This window comes from Rhinopithecus roxellana, chromosome 8 (assembly GCF_007565055.1).
Source record: "Rhinopithecus roxellana isolate Shanxi Qingling chromosome 8, ASM756505v1, whole genome shotgun sequence".
Classification (NCBI taxonomy): Eukaryota; Metazoa; Chordata; class Mammalia; order Primates; family Cercopithecidae; genus Rhinopithecus; species Rhinopithecus roxellana.
The window spans coordinates 9,325,548-9,353,305 of NC_044556.1; the positions used below are offsets into that span (position 1 = coordinate 9,325,548).

The window sequence follows — 27,758 nt, forward strand, 5'->3', positions numbered from 1 at the left end:
GCTCACACCTGTAATCCCAGCACTTTGGGAGGCTGAGACGGGTGAAGCACGAGGTCAGCACCAAGATGGGTGAATCACAAAGTCAGCAGTTCAAGAACAGCCTGACCAACGTGGTGAAACTCCGTCTCTACTAAAAACACCAAAAATTAGCCGGGCATGGTGACATGCGCCTGTAATCCCAGCTACTCGGGAGGCTGAGGCAGGAGAATTGCTCGAACCCGGGAGGCGGGAGGTTGCAGTGAGCCGAGACCATGCCACGGCACTCCAGCCTGGGTGACAAAGCGAGACTACTTCTCAAAAAAAAAAAAAAAAAAAGAGAAGCCACAGACCAGAGCTCAGGGAGGATCTCCAGGGGAAAGACTAAAGCGAAGGGAAGAGTTCACAGGAGAAAAAGCAAAAGGAAGCAAGGAAGAGCCGAGAGGGAGAGGGGTCTCAGCTCAAATGTCACTGCCACAGAGAGTGTCCCTTTCACATAATGTCCCTGAACAATGGAGGTAAGATGTGACTGTGGTAGGTGAGGGGGGCCCATCCTCCTGTTTCGTTTTATTCATTTATTTTTTAATAGAGACTGGGTCTCACTCTGTGGCCCCGGCTGGAGTGCAATGATAGCTCACTGCAGCCTCCAACTCTTGGCCACAAGTGATCCTCCAACCTCAGCCTCCCATGTAGTTACGGCTAAAGGCATGTGCCACCAAGCCCAACTACATTTTTTTTTTTTTTATGTTTTTTAGAAACGAGGATCTCCCTATGTTGCCCAGGCTGGTCTCAAATTCCTGGGCTCAAGAGATTCTCCCACCTCGGCCTCCCGAAGTGCTGGGATTACAGGTGTGAGCCACTGTACCCAGCCACCTACTTTATTTTCTTTGTAGAAAGCATCCCATAAGAAGGCAAGTACCATACAAGAAATAAAATAGACCAGACACGGTGGCCCATGCCTGTAATCTCAACACTTTGGGAGGCTGAGGCGGGCGGATCACTTGAGGTCAGGAGTTTGAGACCAGCCTGGCCCACATGGTGAAACCTGGTCTCTACTAAAAATACAAAAATTAGCTGGGCGTGGTGGTGGGCACCTGTAATTTCAGCTACTCGGGAGGCTGAGGCAGGAGAATCGCTTGAACCTGGGAGCCAGAGGTTGCAGTGATCCGAGATCGTGCCACTGCACTCCAGCCTGAAGGACAGAGTAAGATTGTCTAAAAAAAAAAAAAAAAGAAAGAAAGAAAAGAAAAGAAAAGAAACAAAATAAAAACTCGGTATTGCTTTCCATTTTAGTCCTAGTGCCTAGAAGAGTGCCCTAGAGTAGGTGCTCAATTTAAAAACTATTGAGGCCGAGCGTGGTGGCTCAAGCCTGTAATCCCAGCACTTTGGGAGGCCGAGACGGGTGGATCACGAGGTCAGGAGATCGAGACCATCCTGGCTAACACGGTGAAACCCCGTCTCTACTAAAAAATACAAAAACTAGCCGGGCGAGGTGGCGGGCGCCTGTAGTCCCAGCTACTCCGGAGGCTGAGGCAGGAGAATGGCATGAACCCGGGAGGCGGAGCTTGCAGTGAGCTGAGATCTGGCCACTGCACTCCAGTCCGGGCGACAGAGCGAGACTCCGTCTCAAAAAAAAAAAAAAAAAAAAAAAAATATTGAGTGGCTCACGCCTGTAAACCCAGCACTTTGGGAGGCTGAGGCAGGTGGATCACCTGAGGTCAGGAGAACGAGACCATCCTGGCTAACATGGGGAAACCCCATCTCTACTAAAAATACAAAAAATTAGCCAGGCGTGGTGGTGTGTGCCTGGAGTCCTAGCTACTCAGGAGGCTGAGCCAGGAGAATGGCATGAACCCGGGAGGCAGAGGTTGCAGTGAGCCGAGATTGTGCCACTGGACTCCAGCCTGGCGACAGAGCAAGACTCCGTCTTAAAAAAACAAAAAACAAAACACACAAAAAAACTGTGAGTGGATTAACACACACTTCCATGTAGATGTAGTCTGGCAAACACAGGGGTATGTCCAAGTGGAGAGGGCTAAGCTGCCGACTGCGTGACATCAAAGCCCCACCTTCTTGTTGTCTCGGTCTCCTGAAGAGTCATCCCGAATCTGGAAGCTGTGCAGGTTCACAAAGTCCTTGAGGTCATAGGAGTCTCCCCGGCGCTTACAGATGAGCAGAGCTTTGTCAAGCAGGAAGGCATACCTGGAGGGATGGATAAGGCATTCCTGTCTGGCTCTTCCCAACTGTCCCCATCAGCTCTCTGGCCAGTTCCTCCACATCGTGGTCCCACCCTGACCTTCTCCTCCTCCTTGGCCAACTTGGTCATGCCCACCTGTCCATCCTGATCTCACCCACGTGATCCACGTTGGCCCTACTGCCTGTCAGTCTTGGCTCCACCCATATTCCTCGCTGGCTCCGTCCTTCCTGTCCATCAAGGCTCCACTGCCTTGTCTGGATGGATCTACCACCTGTCTGTCTAGAAATCTTGTCTCACCCCCGCTCAGGTCCCTACCCAAATTCATCTTAATTCCACCTGCAAGTCTACATAGGAACTGGCCCCACCCCTACCCAGGCTCCCCACAAGATCTGTGTTGACTCCACCCACCTGTCCATCTAGGAGTCTGGTTACGCCCCTATCCAGGCTCTTCCCCAGATCTGTGTTGACTCCACCCAACCACCCATCTAGAAACCTGGCCCTATTCCTACCCAGGCTCCATCCAGATCTGTGTTGACTCCACGCACCTGCCCATCTAGGAGCCTGGCCCCACCACTGCCCAGGCTCCACCCAGATCTGTGTTGACTCCACCCATCTGCCCATCTAGAAGCCTGGCTGCACCCCTGCCCAGGCTCTGCTCCAGATCTATGTTGACTCCACCCACCTACCCATCTAGAAGCCTGGCCCCGCCCCTGCCCAGGCTCCACCCAGATCTATGTTGACTCCATCCACCTGCCCATCTAGGAGCCTGGCCCCACCCCTTTGCCCAGGCTCCATCCCAGATCCATGTTGACTCCATCCACCTGCCCATCTAGGAGCCTGGCCCCACCCCTTTGCCCAGGCTCCATCCCAGATCCATGTTGACTCCATCCACCTGTCCATCTAGGAGCCTGGCCCCACCCCTTTGCCCAGGCTCCATCCCAGATCCATGTTGACTCCATCCACCTGTCCATCTAGGAGCCTGGCCCCACCCCTTTGCCCAGGCTCCATCCCAGATCCATGTTGACTCCATCCACCTGTCCATCTAGGAGCCTGGCCCCACCCCTTTGCCTAGGCTCCATCCCAGATCCATGTTGACTACACCCACCTGTCCATCTTGGAGCGCCGTTCCACGGAGGTGATCTTGAGCTCCCCGTCGATCTTGGGCCGGCCATAGTGAGCCAGAGACTGGTCCTATGCAGCAGGCAGGGGGTCTAGCAAGGGTCTCTCAAGAAAGGAGCCAGACACCCTCCCCACGTGGCCACACCCCTGGCCCACCCGGCTTCACCACCTCACCAGGTTCTCAATGGAGAGCTGGAAATTGGTGATCTGCCGCAGTGTCTCGTTGTCTCGCTTGACCTCGTTCACGCACTGAGCCAGGTCCTGGGGAAGGGACAGGGGTGAACCTGGTCCCCCAACAGCCGACCCAGGCTCCTACCTAACCGCAGCTAGAGGATCAGCCTCCACCAGGAGGGTGTCTGCAGCAGGTGAGTGACCATCACCCCACACCCACTTACCCTCATGGCATCCAGGGCCAGCCGCAGGTTCTCCTTCTCCATCGCCTCCTGCGTGTGTTTCACCAGCTCCTGCGAGAACCAAGACGTCAGACGTCACCTGGCCCCTCCCCTTCTCCCCGTGGGGAGGGCCTTCCAAACAATGCTAGCTCACCAGCTCCTCCCTCGTACTGGTGGACCTGGAGGCTGAGACATGACCCCAGTGACCCATCCCCGAGTGTCCTAGAGACCCAACCCCCAGAAGCCAACCCCGTCCCCACTTTTATAGACACAGGAGAGTAGATACGTGGAGCCCACGCCTCAGGGATGTGCCCGGCACCTGGAGAAGAAGGTGATATTTGAGAACTCGCTGCATAGGCACCATCAGTAGGTCCCGCAAGGTGAACCTCCCGTTGTTGGCTCGCTGAGAACATTCCTGGTGAATCAGAGAACAATGGGGAAACTGAGGCAGGTCCCAGAAAGAGCCAGTTGCAGGGTGGGTGCAGATAGATCTGAATAAATACGTGGGCAGCGCTCTACCCCAGAGCTGTGGGGATTTCTCTAGAGGCCAAAGCATCATATCTGCCCCCAAGGAAACAGGGAAAGGACTCCATGAGGTGGGGGCAGCTTAAGAACCACTGGAAGGAACTTTGGGAGGCCGAGGCGGGAGGATCACTTGAGGTCAGTAGTTCAAGACCAGCCTGGCCAACATGGGGACACCCTGTCTCTGCTGGAAAAAAAAAAAAAAAAAAGGCTGGTGTGGTGGTGGACTCCTGTAATCCCAGCTACTCAGGAGACTGAGGCAAGAGAACTGCTTGAACCCAGGAGGCAGAGATTGCAGTGAGCTGAGATTGCACCACTGCACTCAAACCTGGGTAATAGAGGGAGACTCCATCTCAAAAAACAAACAAACAAACAAACAAAACAATGGGAAGAGGCTGGGTACAACTGTTCATGCCTGTAATCCTAGCTCTTTGAGAGGCTGAGGTGGGTGAATTGCTTGAGCCCTGGAGTTCGAGATCACCCTGGACAACATGGTGAAACCCCATCTCTACAAAAAACACAAAAATTAGCCAGGAATGGTGGCATGCATCTGTAGTCCCAGCTACTCAGGAGGCCGAGGTAGGAGCTGGGAGGATTGCTTGAGTCCAGGAGTTCGAGGCTGCGGTGAGCTATGATCATGCCACTGCACTCCAGCTTGGGGGACAGAATGAGACCCTGTCTCAAAAAAAAAACAAAACAAACAAACAAAAAAAACACAAAAAAACCCACTGGAATGTGGCAAATGCTGCCTGGGATAGAGGTCCAGTATTCTGCCTGCTGAAGGGGGCCGCAGAGGGGGAGAGGGACAGGTCTGCAGAGCCCCCATCCTCACCACCCCTACCCTGTCTGTGTTTCCACCAGACAAACAGATCCAGGTTGAAGTTCAATTCTAGATCAGGTTCAGCCTGGGATCAGGGGTTGGTTGGAATTGGGGTTCAGTGAGAAGTGGGAGCTCAGCCCAGACTTGGGGTACCATCAGTGCTAGGGCTCAGCCGAGGGCTTGGGTTCGGTGTGGCATCAGAGCTCAGTTCAGGGTCAGGACTTCACCCTGATATCAGGGGTCAGCCCAGACCCAGGGCTGGGCCATTTCTGTTCTTCTCCATTTCCTCCACTTGGCTGGCCAGTACCTCCCTCCCCAGTCCTTTGACGGATCCCTGGCTGGGCTATAGCAGAAAGTGGACCATGTGCAATTCAGTGTCCTCCCTGCTGCCCCCAGGGCCTGGGGAGGAGCGGAAGAGGCCCCCACCTCCAGCTTCATCTGAACGTCCTCCCGGGCTGCGGCCACACGATCCAGGTGTTTGCTGGCTGACTCCACTTGGCTGCAGTAGCGGCCATAGATGAGGAACCTATAGGGAGAGGACAGGCCACCAGGTAAGGGTGGCTGGCATCAAGGTCGGGCAGAGACTGGCGTCAGCCTTGGCCTCACTCTTCCCAGCTGGAGAAGAAACCTGACTCTCAGTTTCCCCATCTGTGAAATGGGAATAACAATAGCATCTCCCACGCGAGGCTATTGTAGCATTATCTCAATTAACACTACGGTAATCTCACCACAGTACCTGGTATTGTCTCTGCCCAATGGTTGTTTATTTTTATTTTATTTTATTTTATTTATTTATTTTTGGGATGGAGTTTCGCTCTTGTCGCCCAGGCTGGAGTACAGTGGTGCGATCTCAGCTCACTGCAACCTCCACCTCCCGGGTTCAAGCGATTCTCCTGCCTCAGCCTCCTGAGTAGCTGGCATTACAGGTGCCCGCCACCATGCCTGGCTAATTTTTGTATTTTTAGTGGAGATGAGGTTTCACCATGTTGGCCGGTCTGGTCTCCAACTCCTGATCTCAAGTGATCTGCCCTCCTTGGCCTCCCAAAGTGCTGGATTTATAGGTGTGAGCCACCACACCTGGCCTGTTTTTTATTTTTGAGACAGTCTTGCTCTGCCGCCTGGGCTGCAGTCCAGTGGCGTGATCTTAACTCACTGCAACCTCCTCCTCCCGGGTTCAAGCAATTCTCCTGAGTAACTAGGATTACAGGTGCATGCCACCACGCCTGGCTAATTGGTTTTTTGTATTTTTAGTCCTGTTTTAGTTGTATTTGCAGGCGATGCAGATGGGGTTTCACCATATTGGCCAGCCTGGTCTTGAACCCCTGACCTCAAATGATCCACCCGCCTCAGCCTCCCAAAGTGCTGGGATTACAGGCGTGAGCCACCGCACCTGGCCAATGTTCCTTCATTTAACAAATACTTATTGAGCACCTACTATGTGCCAGGCCCTGTGTGCATCCGTATATTCCACCCTCACCACCAGCCTAGGAGGCACATTCCTGTGACCCACTGATGTACAGATGAGGAAGCAGAAGCACAGAGAGATTAAGTGACTACCCAGTGCCACACAGCAGAGCTGGGAATTGAACCAGAGATGGGCAGCCCCTCACCCATGAGCACACAGCACAAAGTCCTCCCCGTCCAGTGGTGTCTGAGAGTAAGGTCTCTCGAATGTCCAGCCTAGGCAAGGCAGAGTGACCCCAGAGCTTCAGTCTGGCCAGCTGAGTCTCACCTCTCCTTGTATTTGATGAAGACCTGGTAGAGATTGGCTGCGCCAGGGGTGCCCAGGGCTTCCTTCATCTCCTTTAGGAAGTGAGTATGAACACGAAGCAGGTCCTACTCGGAGGGAACGGTGAGGGCTGGGACCAGAGCCCAGGGCTCAAGGGGCCAGGCAGGAAAGGGTCATCCACCTGCCCCATGCTGTTCAACTCCCAACCCCCGTACTCCAGGGACAGTACGGGGGTTGCCCACACTAGACAGTACCAGCAGGTTGCCCACACTAGACAGTACCAGCAGGTTGCCCACACTAGACAGATCCAAGAGGGCCGGGGATCGGCTGGCTCACCTCAATGTTGATAAAGATGATCTCAATGTCTTGAGGTTTCAGGAACCGTTGCAGGGGCTTCATGAAATGCTGCAGGGAAGGGAGAGAAAGATGATGGAAGACAAGATTCCTTCCTCCAGACCAGTCTCAGAGAGACAGGGGAAGGAGACAGAGAGAGGGAGATAAAGAGAGGGAGCGCGTCCACACAAAAACTTGTACAAGAATGTTCACAGCGAAATTATTCATAATAACCCAAAAGCAGAAATAACCAAAATGCTTATCAATGGGTGAATGGATGTATAAAATATGGTCCGGCCAGGTGCGGTGGCTCATGCCTGTAATCCCAGCACTTTGGGAGGCCGAGGCAGGTGGATCACGAGGTCAGGAGTTCAAGACCAGCCTGACCAAGATGGTGAAACCCCATCTCTACTAAAACTACAAAAATTAGCTGGGCCGAGACGGGCGGATCACGAGGTCAGGAGATCGAGACCATCCTGGCTAACATGGTGAAACCCCGTCTCTACTAAAAATAGAAAAAACTAGCCGGGCGAGGTGGCGGGCGCCTGTAGTCCCAGCTACTCAGGAGGCTGAGGCAGGAGAATGGCGTGAACCCGGGAGGCGGAGCTTGCAGTGAGCCGAGATTGCGCCACTGCACTCCAGTCTGGGCGACAGAGCGAGACTCCGCCTCAAAAAAAAAAAAAAAAAAAAAAAAAAAAAATTAGCTGGGCACGGTAGCAGGTGCCTGTAATCCCAGCTACTCAGGAGGCTGAGGCAGGAGAATCGCTTGAACCTGGATGGCAGAGGTTGCAGTGAGCCGAGATCACGCCACTACACTCCAGCCTGGGCGACAGAGTGAGACTGGTCTCAAAAAAGAAAAAAAAAAATGTGGTCCATCTGTACAATGGAATATTATTCAGCCATGAAAAGGAATGAAGCTCTGACACAGGTTACAGTGTGGATTAACCTTGAAAACACCACACTCAGCGAAAGAAGCCAGATGCGTATGAACCACATAGTATGTAATTCCCTTTATACAAAATGTCTGGAAGAGGCCAATCCACAGAAACAGGGAGTAAGCTCATGGTTGCCATGGACTGGGGGAAGATAAGAGATTAAGAGGGGACAGCTAAAGATTTTGGAGTTTCTTTGGGGGATAATGAAAATGTTCTAAAATAAAGGCCAGGAGTGGTGGCTCACACCTGTAATCCCAACACTTTGGGAGGCCAAGGCAGGAGGATTGCTTGAAGCCAGGAGTATGAGACCAGCCTGGGCAACAAAGCAAGACTCCATATCTATAAAAAATTTAAAGAATTAAGCAGGATGTGGTGGCATGCATCTGCAGCCCCAACTCCTCAGGAGGTTAAGGCAGGAGGATCATTTGAGCCCAGGAGTTCGAGGCTACAGTGAACTATGATCGTGCCACTGCACTCCAGCCTGGATGGGAGAGTGAGATCCCATTTCAAAACAAAACAGATCAAAACAAAAGAAACAAACAAACAAAAAAACAAAACAAATGAAAATGATCCAAAATTAGACAGTAGTGATGACTGCATAATCTTGTGTGTATACCAAAAACCATTCAATTGTATACTCTAAATGGATGGATTATATGTATATTAATGAAATCTCAATAAAGCTATTCTTAAAAGAAATGGAGAGATGAAGATACAGAAAAAGACTGAGCCAGGGATAAAGAGCTACAAAGGGAGAGAATGACACACTGAGGAAGAAAGTAGCAAGAGAAGACCCAGAGGAAAAAGGAGAAAGAGTGAGAGATAAAGAGAGAGACAGAGAGACAAGAAGAAGAGGCCCAGTGCGGCCTCCCAAAAGGCTTGGATTACAGGAGGATTGCTTGAGCCCAGGAGTTTAAGACCAGCCTGGGTAACATAGCAAAAAAAAAATAATAAAATATATATATATATAATTTTTTTTATATATTATATATCTTATATATACTTCATATATATCTCTAAATAAAGATATATGTCTTTAAAAGATAGACATATAAGCCGGGCACAGTGGCTCATGCCTGTAATCCCAGCACTTTTGGAGGCCGAGGTGGGCAGATCACTTGAGGTCAGAGTTCGAGACCAGCCCAGCCAACATGGCAAAACCTCGTCTCTAGTAAAAATACAAAAATTAGTCGGGCATGGTGGTGCATGCCTGTAATCCCAGCTACTCGGGAGGCTAAAGCAGAGGGATCGCTTGAGCCCAGTAGACAGAGATTGTAGTAAAGCGAGAGCTTGCCATTGCCCTCCAGCCTGGGCAATAAGAGAGAAACCCTGTCCCCCCAAAAAAAAGATAGATAGATAAAGATATATATTTATATGTATATAAGATAAAGATATATATGTGTACATATGGATTATTTATCTTGTATATTAAATATATATGTATATAAAAATATATATGCCTATATTAATATATCTACATATTATTTATATTTTGTATTGTATATATTGTTTATATATAGTTCTATATAAAAACTATATATATCTTATAAATATCATATATTTATATTTTATACATATGTTTATATTTTTATATATACTTTGTATATATTTATTTATTTTATATTTATGTATAATTTATATATTTTTATTTTTGTATTTATTTTGTTTGTTTTTGTTTTTTTGACTGCTTCTGCAGGCGGAGTATCCTATATTATATATATATATATTTATATATATATATATATATGTCGGACTCATATTTATATATACATATGTAAGTCAGAGAAATCCAGAGACGGAGACAGTCACAGAAAGGAAAAGCGATGGGGGCAGGAAAAGCCTCAGCTGCCCAGAGGCGGCCGGACAGGTGGACCCGCGCATCCGCCCGGCAGGCGCTGGGTGGGAGGCGCCCACCTGCTGGATGGAGCCCAGCGTGTCCGTGTATTTCTCCTCCGTCTGCTGAATCTCCCGCAGGCAGCAGCAGCGCTTGTCATACTCTGTCATCTTGGGCTGAGAGCGAGGGGAGAGAACGGTGTTGGGGGACCTGGGGCTGCTCCCGCCCGCCAGCGCCCTCCCCAGGCCCGATCCTCCGCCTCGCGCACCGGCATGGACACGGGCTCCGAGCGCATGAGGTCCTCATAGATCTCGTCGCCTTCCGCCTCCTCATTCTCCACGCAGTCATACAGGTCCTCATCCTCTTCCACTGTATCGCTGTGGATTGTGAGGTCAGGGATCCCTCGGACCTCTCCCAGATCACAGCAGGGTCCCCTCAGACCGCAGGACAGGGCTTTGTTCCCCCAAGACTCCCAGGGTGGGACCTCAGACTCCAAGGGCAGGCCATGTCCCTCCAAGACCCCAGGGCAGGGCTGTGTCTCCCCAGACTCCCAGGCAAGGTTGTGTGCCCCAGACACCTGGGTATGACCTTATTTCCCGGAGGCCAAGGCCAGGTCCCCTCAGACCCTCCACCCCCAGGACGGTGCTGAAATGAGCTGTGCGGCCACAGGCCTGAGCACTCACTCGATCTGGTCGGACAGGCCACTGTAGATGTCTTCGTCACCTATACTCTCCTCCTCGGTGGGGAAGGGCCTGGGGGGGTCAAGAGGGTGTGAGCCAGGGGCCTGGGGGCTGGGTAGAAGTGGGGCTTCAGGGAGGGAGAGGATTGAGGCTAAACGGCCCAAGGCCCAGGTGGTTACTCACATGATCCCCCTGTTCTGGGCAATCGGGGTCCAGGACAGAGCAGACAGGGTGTAGATGACCTGTGACGAGGCAGTGGCCACCCAGTGAGCTCCTTGTACACCCCCATGGCAGAAAACAGCCTCCAACTGCAAGGCTCTGTCTGAGGTTAGACCCCACGCCTCTTGGGAACCTAATTTGGGATTTTCTCTACCTCCCCATTCCCCATACCATTGTTCCCTTAAGTGAGCCCCACCCTTTGCTCCTATCTTCCTTATTTATTTATTTTAAGTGGAGTCTCACTCTGTTGCCCAGGCTGGAGGGAAGTGGCATGATCTCAGCTGTCTGCAACCTCCGCCTCCTGGGTTCAAGCAATTTTCCTGCCTCAGCCTCCCCAGTAGCTGGGACTACAGGTGCCCACCACCACACCCGGCTAATTTTTTGTATTTTTAGTAGAGACAAGGTTTAACTGTATTAGCCAGGGTGGTCTTGATCTCCTGACCTTGTGATCCGCCCACCTCAGCCTCCCAAAGTGCTGGGATTACAGGCATGAGCCACTGCGCCCTGCCCTCTATCTTTCTATTTAATCCTCATAGCCACTCAGAGAGGGCAGGATGATAATATTCCCATATTTAAGGTGAGAAACAGGGGCTCAGAGAGGCACAGCCACGTATCTAAGGTCATACAGCAAGTGTCAGAGTAAGGACTCAAACTCAGTTCCACGTATCCTAAGCCAGGGCTATCTGCACCTTGTATATGGCCTGGTCTGGCTTGTCTGCCTGTCCCCTGACAGCCCTTAGCTTGCCCGGTGTAGACGTCAATGGAAATGAACTGACACTCAGTCTTTGCGCTTCAAGTGGGCAGCTCACCTTGCCAAAATCCTGCACATCGAAGAGGTCAAAGGCTTCAAAGAGCTCACTCCGCTTGAGGCCGAACTTCTCACAGCAGGTGGACAGGAAGGTTCTAATGTTCTTAAGGCACAGGAACTGTGAGGAGACAGAGAAATGAGGGTAGGGGAGGATGAAAGGACAGGGGAGAAACTGACCCCCAGGCCACCTGGCTTGGGGACTGGTGTGGAGGGGAAATGAAAGCACAGACCTGCTTCCATGAAACTGCATCCTCTTCTGATAAAGATAAAACTGCGCCTGATCCAGATCTATGCTCTGCACTTTTTTATCGAGTTAAAATTCACAAAACATAAAATGAATCACTAATGGTTAAACAAATGTGGTATATCCATACAATGGAATAGTATTCAGCCATAAAAAGGAATGAAGTACTGATTCATACTACAATGTGGATGACCTCAAAAACATTCTGAACTACACAGGAGGCTGTGATGAGTGGATCGCTGAGCCCAGGAATTCGAGCCTGCAGTGGGCTATAATGGCACCGATGCACTTCAGCCTGGGCAACAAAGCAAGCCCTGTCTCAAACAAACAAACAAACAAACAAAAAATCAGGCCTCCTGCCTCCACCTCCCAAGTAGCTGGGACCACAGGCATGTGCCGCAACACCAAGCTAATTTCTGTATTTTTTGTACAGACGAGGTCTCGCTATATTGCCCAGGCTGGTCTTGAACTCCTGGACTTGAGGAATCCGCCCGCCTCAGCCTCCTAAAGTGCTGAGATTATAGGTGGGAGCCACCATGCCTGGCCATCCCTGAACTTTTTTATTTCATGAGCCAAAACATTCTTTTTCTTGTTTAAGTCAGTTTAGATTGGGTTGCCATGGCCTGCAACCAAAAGATATTAACTAATGAAATGGTCGGGCACATGTAACATGGCCCCAGCTTTTGAGTATCTGGAAAAAGAAAAAGAAAGAAAGAAACCTTCATATTCTTGCATTTGCCAAGTATTGGCTCATTCAACGTCCCAACAGGTTCAGCACTCTCTGAAGTTCCCCAGATCCGGAAGAATTCTAACCAGCCTTCCATCCACCAGCCTCCTGCAGCTTGTAGACTTGGCCTCTCCCATAGCCCCCAACACTCTCCATGAAGTCAGTGTGGACCAAGAGTCCTGAAGCAGACTCATCAGGAGAGTTGGTTAAAATTCATCTTCCAAAGCCACATATTGTATGCATCTATTTATATGAAATGTCCAGTACAGGTAAATCCACACAATGGAATATTACTCAGCCACAAAAAGGAGAAAATACTGTTCCACACTATGACATGGATGAACCTTAAAAATATGCTCAGTGAAAAAAGCAAATCACAAAATGCCATGTATTGTACAATTCTATTCATAGGAAATGTCCGGAACAGTTCTGAGACTAGAAGTCCAAGATTAAGGTGTCGGTAGGGTTGGTTTCTTCAAAGCACAGGTCCCATTCTGTGATATGAAACAGCAGAGCCAGGTGTGGTGGCTCAAGCCTGTAATCCCAGCACTTTGGGAAGCTGAGACGGGCAGATCACGAGGTCAGGAGATCGAGACCATCCTGGCTAACACCGTGAAACCCCGTCTCTACTAAAAAAAAAACAAAAAACTAGCCGGGTGTGGTGGTGGGTGCCTAGAGTGCAATGGCGTGATCTCAGCTCACTGCAACCTCTGCCTCCCAGGTTCCAGCAATTCTCCTGCCTCAGCCTCCTGAGTAGCTGGGATGATAGGCGCCCACTATCACACCCAGCTTATTCTTGTGTTTTTAGTAGAGATGAGGTTTCACCATGTTGGTCGGGCTGGTCTTGAACTCCTGATCTCAGGTGATCCACCCGCCTTGGCCTCCCAAAGCACTGGAATTACAGGTGTGAGCCACCGCACCTGGCCAGCTTGATTCTACTTTTTAGGACTGGATATTTGTAGGTTCCTCTAAGGGCTCGTGTCAGTAGACAGCCACCTTCTCTCTGCACTGTGACGTGGTCTTGCCCTGCCTGTGCCCTGGTTTACTCTTGTTATAAGGACGTCAGTCATAGTGCATTAGCCCACACAGACGACCTTATTCTAACTTAACTACCTCTGTAAGTACTCTATATCCAAATACAGCCACATTCTGAGGTACTAGGAGTTAAGACTTCAATGTATAAGTTTTGAGGGACACAGTTTGACTCATAACACAAAAGAAACTGTATTCCAAGAAGAGAGAACAGCGCATGCAATGGTCCTGAGGCAAGACCTTGCCTAACATGTTGGAGGAACAGCAAGGAGGCCCATGTGGCTGGAGGTAGAGTGGGTGAGGAGGAAGAAGAGAGGAGGACAGGGAGATGACCAAGACATTTATTATGAGAAAATAAATTTCTGCTGTTTAAGCCTCCAAGCTTGTGGTACTTTGTTATGCCACCCACACAAACAAATACACCCTGATATCCAGAAGAAAGTTCCTTGCTAACTTCTTTGCCTTTCCTCAAAGGACACATTTTCTATGAGACCTCCTCTAACCACCCTATTTAAAATCACACTCCCAGGTTGATATGAGCCCAGGAGTTCAAGACCAGCCTGGTCAACACACAGAGACCCTGTCTCCACAAAAAATAAAAAGTCAGCTGGGTGTGGTGGTGCACACCTGTAATCCCAGCACATTGGGAGGCAGAAGTGAGACAATCACTTGAACCCAGGTGTTCAAAATCAACCGGGGGCCACATAATGAGATCCCATCTCTACAAAAAGTATTTAAAAATTAGCCAGGCATAGAGGCGCATACCTGTAGTCCCAGCTGCTTGGGAGGCTGAGAGAGGAGGATTTTTTGAGCCTGGGAGGTGGAGGCTGCAGTGAGCCATGACCGTGCCACTGCACTCCAGCCTGGGCAACACAGCAAGATCCCATCTCAAAAAATAATATATATATAAATTAATTAAAATTTTGTAAAATCCCACTCCCCTACTCTGGCGTTTTCTATCCCCTTAGCTTTGCTTCACTTGTGTTTATTGTTCATCTCACCCAAATAAAAGTCAGTTTGAAGAGGGGAGGACCATCGTTCTGTTTCTTGAATGCCCAGCGACTATAACAGTGCCTTGTGTGGAGGAGGCCCCTGATATATGTTTGTTAACCAGATGGATGGAGGTGGGGCCTGGGAATATGCATATTAACATTCTTCTCAGGTGATTCTGACATACCTGCCAACCCCTACTCTGTGCCCCTAATGTAACAATATTTGCAATTTTTTTTGGCTGGGTGCAGCGACTCATGCCTGTAATCCCAGCACTTTGGAAGGCTGAGGCAGGCAGATCACTTGAGGTCAGGAGTTCAAAACCAGCCTGGGCAACATGGTGAAACCCCATCTCTATTAAAATACCAAAAAAAAGAAAAATAGCCAGGCGTGGTGGAGGGCACCTGTAATCCCAGCTACTCAGGAGGCGGAGGCAGGAGAATCGCTTGAACCCAGGAGGCGGAGGTTGCAGTGAGCTGAGATAGCACCCCTGCACTCCAGCCTGGGCAACAAGAGTGAGACTCTGTCTCAAAAGAAAAAAAAATTGTGTTTCTTGGATGCCTACTACGCATGGTTAGGCATTCAGATTAACTCCATTCTCATAACCACACTGTGAGTGTTTATGCCTTTTTGAGATGGAGTCTTGCTCTGTCGCCCAGGCTGGAGGGTGGTGGCACCATCTCAGCAACTTCTGCCTCCCAGGTTCAAGTGATTCTCCCACCTCAGCCTCCTGAGTAGCTGGAACTACAGGTGTGTGCCACCACGTCCAGCTGATTTTTGTATTTTTTGGTAGAGATGGGGGTTTCACCATGTTGTCCAGGCTGGTCTTGAACTCCTGACCTCAAGTAATGCACCTGCCTCAGCCTCCCAAAGTGCAGGGATTACAGGCATGAGCTACCACGCCCGTCTGTGTCCATTTTACCTACAAGAAAGCAGGCTTAGATTGGTGTAGGGGTTCTGCTTGAGATTAACAGCAAGAGTAAGTTAGGGGAGGAGCTGCAATTAAATTCCGAGATGGTGTGAATCTAGAACCCACGTTCTGTGTGTGTGTGTCTCTGTGTGTGTGTGTGTGTGTGTGTGTCTCTGTGTGTGTGACAGAGAGAGAGAGACAGAGGGAGAAAGATGCTCTCACTCTGCTGTCCAGGCTGGAGTGCAGTGGTGCAATCATAGCTCACTGCATCCTTCACCTCCTGGGCCCAAGCAATGCTCCCAACTCAGCCTCCCGAGTAGCCAGGACAACAGGTGTGTGCCACCACACCCAGCTAATTTTAAAAATGTTTTTGTGGCCGGGCGCGGTGGCTCAAGCCTGTAATCCTAGCACTTTGGGAGGCCAAGACGGGCGGATCACGAGGTCAGGAGATCGAAACCATCCTGGCTAACACGGTGAAACCCCGTCTCTACTAAAAATACAAAAAAACTAGCCGGGCGAGGTGGCGGGCGCCTGTAGTCCCAGCTACTCGGGAGGCTGAGGCAGGAGAATGGTGTAAACCCGGGAGGCGGAGCTTGCAGTGAGCCGAGATCGCACCACTGCACTCCAGCCTGGGGGCAGAGCGAGACTCTGTCTAAAAAAAAAAAAAAAAAAAAAATGTTTTTGTAGAGACAGAGAGTTTCATTATGTTGCCCAGGCTGGTTCTCAGGCAGTCCTCCTGCCTCAGCCTCGCTAAACGTTGGTTATTACGGGTAGGAGCCACAACTCCCAGCTAAGCCCGCTTTCTTAACCACAGCCTTTTCTCTTTCCCTTGTGTGTAGGGCAAGCTAGCATGAGCTTCCACCCACCGTGCCCTCAATTTTTCAGCATGCTACAGAGATAACATGGACTCCTCCCAACAACTCTTCAAGGTAAGTAATATTATTATCCTCATTTTACAGAGAAGGAAGCTGAGGTGAGACGCACAGCTGGGATGCAAACTCAGGCAGCATGACTTCCAAGCCTGTGCCTAACCATTATGCCATAGCTGTGTGTGCGAATTGATTTGGTACTTAGTACCTGTTGTAACCCTGTTTCTCACACTTCCATGTGTAGAATGTATCATCTTCTCAATTGCTGCCACAGTCTATGTAACCCATTACATACAGAACATGAACTTTAAATTAACTTTAACTCTTTTGTGTTTAAGAAGAGAACTTTCCATCCTCCTACAAAACTAAGCTCATGTGCTACAAACAGAAGCAACTGTCTGACGGGTGTAATGGCTCATACCTGTAATCCCAGCACTCTGGGAAGTCGAGACGGGAGGATCACTTTGAGGTCAGGGGTTTGAGACCAGCCTGAGCAACGTGGAGAGACACTGTCTTTACAAAAATTTCAAAAATTAGCCCGGTGTGATGGCCAGTAGTCCCAGCTACTCGGGAGGCTGAGGCAGGAGCATCACTGGAGCCCAGGAGGTAGAGGCTGCAGTGAGCTATGATCACGCCACTGCACTCCAGCCTGGGCAACACAATGAGACCCTGTCTCAAAATAAATAAATAAATAAATAAATAAATAAGCAACTGTAGAATAAATATGGTTCAAATAATGTTATTACATTCTAGGTAGATTCTGTTGCTTGCCCAAGGCTCTGACCCAAGATGTGTTCTCTCTTTGTCAAAAAGAGAAATTTGCGGCCAGGCGCGGTGGCTCAAGCCTGTAATCCCAGCACTTTGGGAGGCCGAGACGGGCGGATCACAAGGTCAGGAGATCGAGACCATTCTGGCTAACACAGTGAAACCCCATCTCTACTAAAAAAAAAAAAAAAAAAATACAAAAAAACTAGCTGGGCGAGGTGGTGGGTGCCTGCAGTCCCAGCTACTCGGGAGGCTGAGGCAGGAGAATGCCGTAAACCTGGGAGGCGGAGCTTGCAGTGAGCCGAGATCTGGCCATTGCACTCCAGCCTGGGCGACAGAGCGAGACTCCGTCTCAAAAAAAAAAAAAAGAGAGAGAGAAATTTGTAACAGAGACACATGAAAGATGCGGTAGCAACTCAATATTCATTCCTGATCAAAAGAAAGAGGGAGAAAAAATCTCTTGGCAAAGTAAAAATGGAAGGGAACTTCTGTAACCTGATAAAGAAGGTCTTCCAAAAACCTAGACTGGAAGACTATACTTAATAATGAGATGTTGAAAAGATTCCCTTTGAAATCAGAACTACGCAAAGGAATCTGCTATCATCATTTCTATTCAACATTGTATTGAAGATCTCAGCCTGTACTGCAAGACAAGACAGAAGGAAAAGGGAAAGAAAGAAGAAAGAAAGAAAGAGAGAAAGAGAGAAAGAAAGAAAAGAAAGAAAGAAAGAAAGAAAGAAGGAAAGAAAGAAAGAAAGAGAAGAAAGAAGAGAAAGAAAAGAAAGAAGAAGAGAAAGAAAGAAAGAAGGAAAAGAAAGAGAGAAAGAAGGGAGGGAGGGAGGGAGGGAAGGAGAAAAGAAGAAAGAAAGAGAAAGAGAGAAAGAAAAAAGAAAGAAAGAAAGAAAGAAAAAAGGAAAGAAAGAAAGGAAGAAAGGAAGAAAGGAAGAAAGAAAGACAGTGGTCATTTTTGCAGAAGAAGCAATCGTCAACATAGAAATTCCCAAAGAATATACAGATAAATTGCTGAAATTAACAAAATTATTTGGCAGTGTGGCTGAATCCAAAATCAATATACAAAGTGTACTAAGTATCAGTACATAAGCAAAAATAACTCACAAATTTTTTTTTTTTTTAAAAGATAACATGTGTGAAATCCTAGAGTAAGCAAAACTAACCTATGATGATAGAAATCAAATCAGTGGCTGCTTCTGAGGCAAGAGAGAAGGTAGAGATTGACTCAGAGAGGCCACAAGTGGTGGAAATGTTCTGTTTTGATAAGGGTGTGGATTGCACAATTGTCCACAGTTGCTAGAACCAATTGAATGGTAAAATGAAGAATTTAGCATTTCACATAGGGAAATCAGACTTTGATTTTAAAAGGATACTATTGACCATAGTCTAGTAGATGTGAAACAAACCTATATAAAGCGAGTGACCTAAACAAAATAGAATGTATACGAGTTGCTTTCTAGCAAGACTCAATGTTTTTTTATTTTATTTATTCATTCACTGATTTATTTTTAGAGAAAGGATATCACTCTGTCACAAAGGCTAGAGTGCAGTGGCACCATCATAGCTCACTATAACCTTGACTTCCTGGGCTCAAAAGATCCTCCTGCGTCAGTCTCCCAAGTCACTGGGACCTCAGGCCTATGCCACTATACCTGGCTAATTTTTTTTAAAGATTTTTTATAGAGACAGGGTGTCACTATTGTCACCCAGGCTGGTCTTCAATTCCTGGCCTCAAGCGACTCTCCCACCACAGGCTCTCAAAGTGCTGCGATTACAGGTATGAGCCACTGCACACAGCCCCAAGACTTAAAAGTTTTAAAATCTTCAATTCTCTCCAGAATTGAGCTGTAGATTTAATGCAATTACAATGAAAAACCCCAGAATGGGCCGGGCGCATTCTGTAATCCCAGGGCTCAAGCCTGTAATCCCAGCACTTTGGGAGGCCGAGATGGGCAGATCACGAGGTCAGGAGATCAAGACCATCCTGGCCAACACGGTGAAACCCCGTCTCTACTAAAAAATACAAAAAACTAGCTGGGCGAGGTGGTGGGCGCCTGTAGTCCCAGCTACTCGGGAGGCTGAGGCAGGAGAATGATGTAAACCCGGGAGGCAGAGCTTGCAGTGAGCTGAGATCCGGCCACTGCACTCCAGCCTGGGCGACAGAGCGAGACTCTGTCTCAAAAAAAAAAAATCCAGAATGTTTTTTCCTTGAATTTGACATACAAATCCTAAGATTTGTATAGAACACCTCAGTCACGAGTAGCCAATATACTCCTACAGAGGGAAAATAAAGGGTACGAGTCCCACCAAATATCAAGACACCATAAATCTACGGTAATTAAGACAATGTGTTTGTAGTTGCCAGCCTCCAAGATGGCCCCCAATGGTCCATAGCTCCTAGTATTCATACATAAGTAAAAAATGCCCTTTTGTAATCCCCTCTCACATTGAACCAAGACTGGCCATGTGTCACAAAAAGAATAGGGTGGAAGTAACAAGATGTGAGTTCTCAAGACTAAATAATGAAACATATTGAAGCTCCACTTTGGTCTCTTGGACCACTCACCAGCGACCATGTTGTAAGGCCGCTCAATCAGTCCTGTGGGGAGCCCCAGGTGGAGAGGAACTGAAGCTCTATGTGACCCAGCCATTCAGGAAGTAGATCCTCCAGCTAAAGCCTTCAGATGACTGTAGCCCCAGCCGACATCTGTGCGCAACCTCATTCGAAACCCCAAACGGGAACTGCCTAGATGAGCTATTTCAGAATTCCTGACCCAGATAATCCAAAAGCATAATCAATGGTTGTTTTATACAATTAAGTTTGGGGATAATTTGTTACTCCACAATAAATAGGTAACATAAAGAGAAAGACAAATGAACCAACGTGAAGGGTTTATGTCTACTGTGTCATGTTGCTGTAATTCAATTATATAATGCATAAAAAGGGCTGGACGTGGCCGGGCGAGGTGGCTCACACCTGTAATCCCAGCACTTTAGGAGGCCAAGGCGGGTGGATCACAAGGTCAGGAGATCGAGACCATCCTGGCTAATACGGTGAAACCCCGTCTCTACTAAAAATGCAAAAAAATTAGCCAGGTGTGGCGGCGGGCACCTGTAGTCACAGCTACTTGGGAGGCTGAGGCAGGAGAATGGTGTGAACCCGGGAGGTGGAGCTTGCAGTGAGCCCAGATCGCACCACTGCACTCCAGCCTGGGCCACTGAGCGAGACTCTGTCTCAAAAAAAGAGAAAGGGCTGGACATTTCAAGTTCTGGAAATTGTCATTATCATCATAATAGTGATATCATCATCACCACCATCATCACCATCACCATTCTCGTCATTATCACTCTTATCATCATCCTCGTCATTATCACCACCATCACCATCATCGTTACCATTATAACCATCACCACCATCATTACCACAATCGTATTCATGACCATGACCATCATCACCATCATCATCATCACCATCATCATCTTAGCTCCAGCTCGGAAACCCAAGAGTATTCACCAACCCATCGATTTTCGTATTTTTGGTTGTTTTTGTTTCTGTTTTTGTTTTGAGACAGACTCTCCCTCTGTCACCCAGGCTGGAGTGCAGTGGTGTGATCTTGGCTCACTGCAACCTCCGCCTCCCAGGTTCAAGTGATTCTCATGCCTCAACCTCCCCAGTAGCTGGCATTACAGGCGCCTGCCGCCACACCCAGCTAATTTTTGTGTTTTCTGTTTAGTAGAGACAGTGTTTCACATTGTTGACCAGGTTGGTCTTGAACTCCTGACCTCAAGCAATCTGCCTGCCTTGGCCTCCCAAAGTGCTGGGATTACAGGCATGAGCCACTGCACCTGGTCAATTTTTGAAACTAGAAAAGACCTCAGATATTAACTGGTTTTCAATCTTCATCACTCAGAAGAGAAACCCAAGGAGGGAGAAGAAGGGTTTACTCAAGTGCATAAATCAAACTGAGTGTTACTGCCTCCAAGCCCTTAGTTCTATTCCTGCTGCCTACCTCGGGCAGAGGCCACTAAAGATCCACCAAAATTCGTGCTTTCTCTTCCATAATATGGAATTGCTGCTGGAAAATGGCTGCCCAGCTAAGGACTGCATTTCCCATCTCTCCTCGCATGTGGATGCAGTCATGTGACTGCTTCTGGCCAATAGAATAAGAGCATTTGTCATAAGCATCACTTTCAGGGCACTGTATTTGAGGAAAAATTACTTCTCCATACCTCCTCTCTCCCTATTTCCTGCAGGCTGAGACTCTAAGGGATGGCAAAACTGCAAATGAAAGTAGCCTGGGTCCCTGAATTACTCCGTTGGGAAAAGCCCCCAGATCTGGAACCAGAAGCACATGCATTGTACTGTTTTGTGTACAAGAAATACATTTTTACCATGTTAAGTCACTGAAATGTCTTGTTTGTTACAGTAGCTGGTGTTATCCTAAGGAATACCCTTTGGGCCAGAGTTAGTTGTGATGTGTCTGTCTGATCCTCAGAGACCTCATGACTCTCCATTCCAGCTTCTCTTGCCAATTCTTACAGTAATTATATACAGGGAGATGAATAAAGGACTGGTGTCTGGGCTAAAAGTTCCTCTCCTATTTGCCTGGTGAACTCCTACTCATCCTTCAAGGCCCATCTCCAATATCTCTTCTTCCAGGAAGCCTTCCCCAGTGTCTTCAGCCAAGCAGAGTCCTCATTCTCCCCCCACTGCAGCCTCCCTTAATATGATGTCCCTCCCCATCCCAGGCCTGACAATGAAGATGCCTGTGCTGAGTTCTCTCCAGATGAAGTCAGAACCCAGGGTTGAGTCACCTCTGAATCCTGAACATCACATGGTGGCATGCAATAGTAGCCAATACAATTTATTGAATAAATAAATGAGGCTGGGCATGGAGGCTGTCACCTATAATCCCAGTACTATGCGAGGCCAAAGAGGGTGGATCACTCGAAGTCAGGAGTTCGAGACCAGCCTGGCCAACATGGTGAAATGCCATCTCTGCTAAAAATACAAAACTTAGCTGGGCATGATGGTGCGTGCCTATAATCCCAGCTACTTGAGAGGCTGAGGCAGGAGGATCACTTGAACCCGGAAGGTGGAAGTTGCAGTGAGCTGAGATGGTGCCACTGCACTCCAGCCTGGGCAACACAGCAAGACGCTATCTCAAAAAATAAAATTTAATTTAATTTAATTTAATTTTAAAAAATGAATAACAGAGTAACTAGAAGATAGTCTGTACCTCCGTTCCAGACCAGGACCAAGGTTTTGGAACAACAGATGAAAGCATGCCTTTTCATTGCAATCCATTTCTTTGCTGACAACTGGGGAAACAGGTTCATTCTTTCAACAATGGGCACCTCAAACTTAAGAGGTCCAAGATTGGTATCATTCCGCTTTCAAACTTGCTCTCCCTCCAGCCTCTTCACCTTATAATGGCTCCATCACCACCCAGCAATTTGGCTTAGAAACCCAAGATGATTTTCAACACTCCCCAATCCTTCAGAATCAAGTTAGAGTAATTTCTTTTCCTTTTTTTTTTTTTTTTTTTTTTTTTTTTTTTTTTTTTTGAGATGGCATTTCTCTCTTGTCACCAGGCTGGAGTGCAGTGATATGATCTCGGCTCACTGCAACCTCCGCCTCCTGGGCTCAAGCGATTCTCCAGCCTCAGCCTCCTGAGTAGCTGGAGTTACAGGCGCCCGCCACCACACCTGGCTAATTTTGTGTATTTTTAGTAGAGGCAGGGTTTCACCATGTTGGCCAGGCTGGTCTAGTACTCCTGACCTCAGGGGATCCACACACCTCTGCCTCCCAAAGTGCTGGGATTAAAGGCATGAGCCACTGCGCCCGGCCAAATTAGAGTAATATCATAGGAGATCGTCTACAAGCCATGAAAAAAAATTGCATGGTGGCTCACGCCTGGAACCCCAGCACTTTGGGAGGCTGTGGCAGGCGAATCACGAGGTCAGGAGTTCGAGACCATCCTGACCAACATGGTGAAACCCCGTCTCTACTAAAATTTCAAAAATTAGCCGGGTGTGGTGGAATGCACCTGTAATCCCAGCTACTCAGGAGGCTAAGGCAGGAGAATTGTTTGAACCCTGGAGGCGGAGGTTGCAGTGAGCTGAGATCGTGCCACTGTACTCCAACCTGGGTGACAGAGTGGGACTCCGTCTCAAAAAAAAAAAAAAAAAAAAAAAAAAAAACCTTCATTTACAAAAACAGGTGGCAGGCTGCATTTGGCCCACAGGTCATGGTTTGTTGACCTGTAATTAGGCTTTCTGTCATTTGCAAACTTCTTGGGGACATACGCACTGCCTTGATGGAACACTAGACCTTGTTAGATGGGAGGAGGTTGAGGGAATCAGACCATAAACCTCTTTAGCATCCAAGACACTTCCATCAGGGCAGTCCAGAGGCTCCAGGCTGGCATTTCTTTCCTTCCTTCCTTCCTTCCTTCCTTCCTTCCTTCCTTCCTTCCTTCCTTCCTTCCTTCCTTCCTTCTTCCTGCCTTCCTTTCCTCCTCTCTCTTATTTTCTTTTTTATTCATATATATGAATAAATATTACCATGTATAATATTCATATGTGTGTGCATGTATATATACACACATACATATGTGTGAGCTGTATAATTATTTCATTATATATTACAATGTAATAATAATAGAAATAAAGAGAACAATAAATGTAATGTGCTTGATTCATCCTGAAACCATCCCCCCAACTCATATATATCTATATGAAACCATGCCCCCTGACTCATGTGTGTGTGTGCATGTATGTATATGTTTGTGTATATATATTTATCCGTAGAGGTGGGGTCTCACTATGTTGCCCAGGCTGGTCTCGAACTCCTGGGCTCAAGTGATCCTCCTGCCTCAGCCTCCTAAGGCGCTGGAATTACAGATGTGAGCCACCAAGCCTGGTCTCTTTTCTTTGATTTTGTTTTGTTTTGTTTTGTTTGAGATGGAGTCTCACTCTATGGTCCAGGCTACAGTGCAGTATTGTGATCTTGGCTCGCTGCAACCTCCACCTCCCTGGTTCGAGTTATTCTCCTGCCTCAGCCTCCCAAGTAGCTGGGATCACAGGTGTGTGCCACCATGCCCAACTAATTTTTGTATTTTTAGGAGAGATGGAGTTTCACTATGTTGGCCAGGCTGGTCTCAAACTCCTGACCTTAGGTGATCCGCCTGCCTCAGCCTCCCAAAGTGCTGGGATTATAGGCATGAGCCACTGCGCCCGGCCTTACCACCCCTTTCCATGGCAATTACCTGATCACCCAAAAGTTACTACCCCTTCCCTAGAAATTTCTGCATAAACTGCCCCTTACTCTACATGTAATTAAAAGGAGGTATGGGATGGGCACAGTGGTTCATGCCTGTAATCCCAGCACTTTGGGAGGCCGAGGCAGGCAGATCACCTGAGGTCGGGAATTTGAGACCAGCCTGGCCAACATGGCGAAACCCCATCTCTACTAAAAATACAAAAATTAGTCAGGTGTGGTGGCATGTGCATGTAATCCCAGCTACTCAGGAGGCTGAGGCAGGAGAATTACTTGAACTTGGGAGGCGGGGGTTGCAGTGAGCTGAGATTGTACCACTGCACTGCAGCCTGGGCGACAGAGCGAGACTCCGTAGATAGATAGATGGATAGATAGATAGATAGATAGATAGATAGATAGATAGATAGATAGATAGACAGACAGACAGACAGATAGATAACTATAAATAAGACTGCAAAACTGCCCTGAGCTGCTACTCTCAGCCTGTGGGTAGCCCTGCAAGAGCAGTCATGGAGTTGCAACACTGCCACTGCAATAAAGCTGTTTTCTTCTACCCTACCACTGGACTCACCCTTAAATTCTTTCCGTAGCCTGTGAGGCTTCTTGGTTGAAACCAAGAAGCCTCGCAGGCTAAGCCACTTGCCTGCCGTGTGTCACATTCTCTGGATTTGGATAAATGTATGATGACAGGTATCCACTATTATAGTGTCATGCAGAGTATTTTCACCGCCGTCGAAAGCGTCCATGCTCTGCCTATCCATCCCCCCCTTTCCCACTAACCTCTGACAACTACTGATCTTTCCCCTGCTTCTACAGTTTTGCCTTTTCTGAAACATCACATGGCTGGTATCACACAGTATGTAGCTTTGGCGACTGGTTTCTTTACTTAGTAATATGCATTTGGGCTTCCTGCGTGTCTCTTCATGGCTTGAGAGCTCATCTCATCTCTCTTTAGTCCTGAATAATATTCCATTGTCTGGGCTGGGTGTGGTAGCTCACACCTGTAATCCCAGCACTTTGGGAGGCTGAAGTGGGTGGATCACCTGAGGTCAGGAGTTTGAGACCAACCTGGCCAACATGGTGAAATCTCATCTCTACTAAAAATACAAAAATTAGCCAGCCGTGGTGGTAGTTGCCTGTAATCCTAGTTACTCAGGAGGCTGATGCAGGAGAATCGGTTGAACCTGGGAAGCAGAGGTTGCAGTAAGCCGAGACCACACCATTGCACTCCAGCCTGAGCAACAAGGGTGAAAGTCTATATCTAATAATAATAATAATAATAATAATAATATACCATCGTCTGGATGCACCACAGCTTATTTATCCATATGAGGAAGGAGGTGGAACTTGACTCCGGAGGTTCGGCTCAGACAATGGACCAAATTGAGAACTAGCTAAAACAGGGCTGGAGCAGAAGCATCTTTCCGTAAGATATGCCCACCAGTGTGCCACGGCAGTTTGCCATTGTGATGGTAACGCCAGCAGTTACTACTCCTTTTCCATGGCAATGACCCAACAACCCAGAAGTTACCATCCTTTCCCTAAAAATTTGCATAATCTGCCCTTTAATTTGCATATAATTAAAGTGGGTATAAATACGACTGCAACACTGACCACTCTGGGCTCACAGCCTGTGGGGTAGCCTGCTGTGCAAGGAGCAGGACTCCTGAGGCTGCCGCTATGCACTTTCACTTCAGTAAAAGCTGCTAACCTCCAGCTCACCCTTGAATTCTTTCCTGGGCAAAACCAAGAACCCTCCCAGGCTAAGCCCTAATTTAGGGCTTGCCTTGCCCTACATCGCATTCACCTACTGAAGGACATCTTTGTTGCTTCCCAGTTTCAGCAATCATGAACAAAGCCGCTACAAAGACTTGTGTGCGAGTTTTTGTGCGGACATAAATGTTCAACTCCTTTGGGTAAATAGAGGACCTCAATACCTAGTACCATGTCTGGCACATAGTAGATGCTCCATAAAATTTGTCGAATGAATAAATCTCCCTTTGACAGTGGAAACAACTGAGGTTCAGCGAGGGGATACCGCCCGTCCAGGGCCACACAGATAGGAATGGAGAACCAGATACCAGCACTGTGAGCCCAAAGTGTGTGCCTCTAACCTCTGTACAACACTGACTCTTTGAACCACACTAAGCTGCTCCTGGTGCCTCCTAGAGAGTGGCATAATGAGGGCGGTCATGGGCAGGCAGGTCACCAGCGACAACAGAGCAGATGGTTGTGTCTGTGGCTCAAGGGAGGAAGTCCACTCCTGACCTCAGGGAGATCAGCTGAGCCCTGAGAGGGCTTCCTTCCAGTCATGTGATGCCTCAAAGAGGGGAAAGGGGGCATGATTCATCCCCTCTCTGGGCTGCGGTGGGGCCAGCTACAGAAAGGGGCTCCGTCAGACAGCAGCAGTGACTGCAGTTAGACCACTAGAAAGGACTTCCTGGTCGCCCGAAGAAGAGTGTGAGAAAGTGGCAAAGGACAGGAGATCCTTTAAAAAAACGTAGGAGGGGCATGTGAGGACAGTTCCTCCCTGCTGGGGGCAACCGCCCTCAGTGCCCCTCTTCCTTCCTCCAGGAAGAGGCGGGCACCCCGGTTGTGCTGGCATCTAGCCCATATGCAAATCAGCACCCAGGCGCACTGCGGCGAACCCTGAGGTTCATTCTTCCCCATTTACCAGTCAGTCTCCCATCAACAAAACCCCTGCCCAAGAAGAAGAAAGAGCCAGAGAGGTCGGCTGGCTTTCCACGCTCCTTCGGGGAAGCAGTGTGCAGGGACAGAGGCCTCTGGGGTCTGGGAGAAGGGGACCCAGAGCCAAGCACGATGGCTGCCATCAACTCCCCACCCCCACCCCAGCCCCAGGGAGCCGGCCGGAAACCGGAAATGCCTGTTACCAGGGCTTGGTTAGGGAGACAGAAAGAAGGGTGGGTGGAGGGCCCCTTAATCAGGCAACCTCAAGCTCCCGAGGGTTCCCAGAGAGAGCGGGTGTGCTGTGCACCCTTTCAAAGCTCCAAAGCAGAGGTGCAGAGTGTGCACGCCTCATCCTAGCCCTCAAACCCTTCTGCGAGGAAGCCTGTCTCTCTTCTGCCCCATCCCCTACCACCCCACCACACACGCCACTTTTCAGCACCGGTGGGAGGGTCAGGCAGATCTGGTTCTACTCCCAAACCAGCCCAGCAAGCTGAGGGAGCTTGGATGGGTCATTTTGCTTTCCATTGATTCAGTTGACACATCTGTACATCGGGAATGAAAATACTTGACCAAATGTTTGTGGTAGAGCCTGGTGTGAAACCCAGCACCCCAGACCTGGTCATGCGTTAATTCAGCAAGCATGTATGGAATGCCCGCTGTACGCCAAGCACCAGA

The 27,758-nt window shown here is 48.6% G+C and overlaps 1 protein-coding gene across 1 annotated transcript in view; it reads right to left on the bottom strand.

The window, feature by feature from the left end:
- Window positions 1-27,758, bottom strand: part of VAV1 (vav guanine nucleotide exchange factor 1) — an 81,968-nt gene that overhangs the window by 25,011 nt on the left and 29,199 nt on the right. Inside the window, exons 2-14 of the mRNA XM_010367152.2 lie at window positions 11,566-11,682; window positions 10,721-10,779; window positions 10,541-10,609; window positions 10,126-10,234; window positions 9,938-10,033; window positions 7,092-7,160; window positions 6,759-6,862; window positions 5,453-5,552; window positions 4,004-4,099; window positions 3,688-3,756; window positions 3,467-3,553; window positions 3,279-3,364; window positions 2,046-2,178 (exon numbers count right to left, since the gene is read on the bottom strand). Coding sequence (XP_010365454.1) covers window positions 2,046-2,178; window positions 3,279-3,364; window positions 3,467-3,553; window positions 3,688-3,756; window positions 4,004-4,099; window positions 5,453-5,552; window positions 6,759-6,862; window positions 7,092-7,160; window positions 9,938-10,033; window positions 10,126-10,234; window positions 10,541-10,609; window positions 10,721-10,779; window positions 11,566-11,682 — 1,194 coding nt within the window. The remainder of the gene's footprint in view (window positions 1-2,045; window positions 2,179-3,278; window positions 3,365-3,466; window positions 3,554-3,687; window positions 3,757-4,003; window positions 4,100-5,452; window positions 5,553-6,758; window positions 6,863-7,091; window positions 7,161-9,937; window positions 10,034-10,125; window positions 10,235-10,540; window positions 10,610-10,720; window positions 10,780-11,565; window positions 11,683-27,758) is intronic.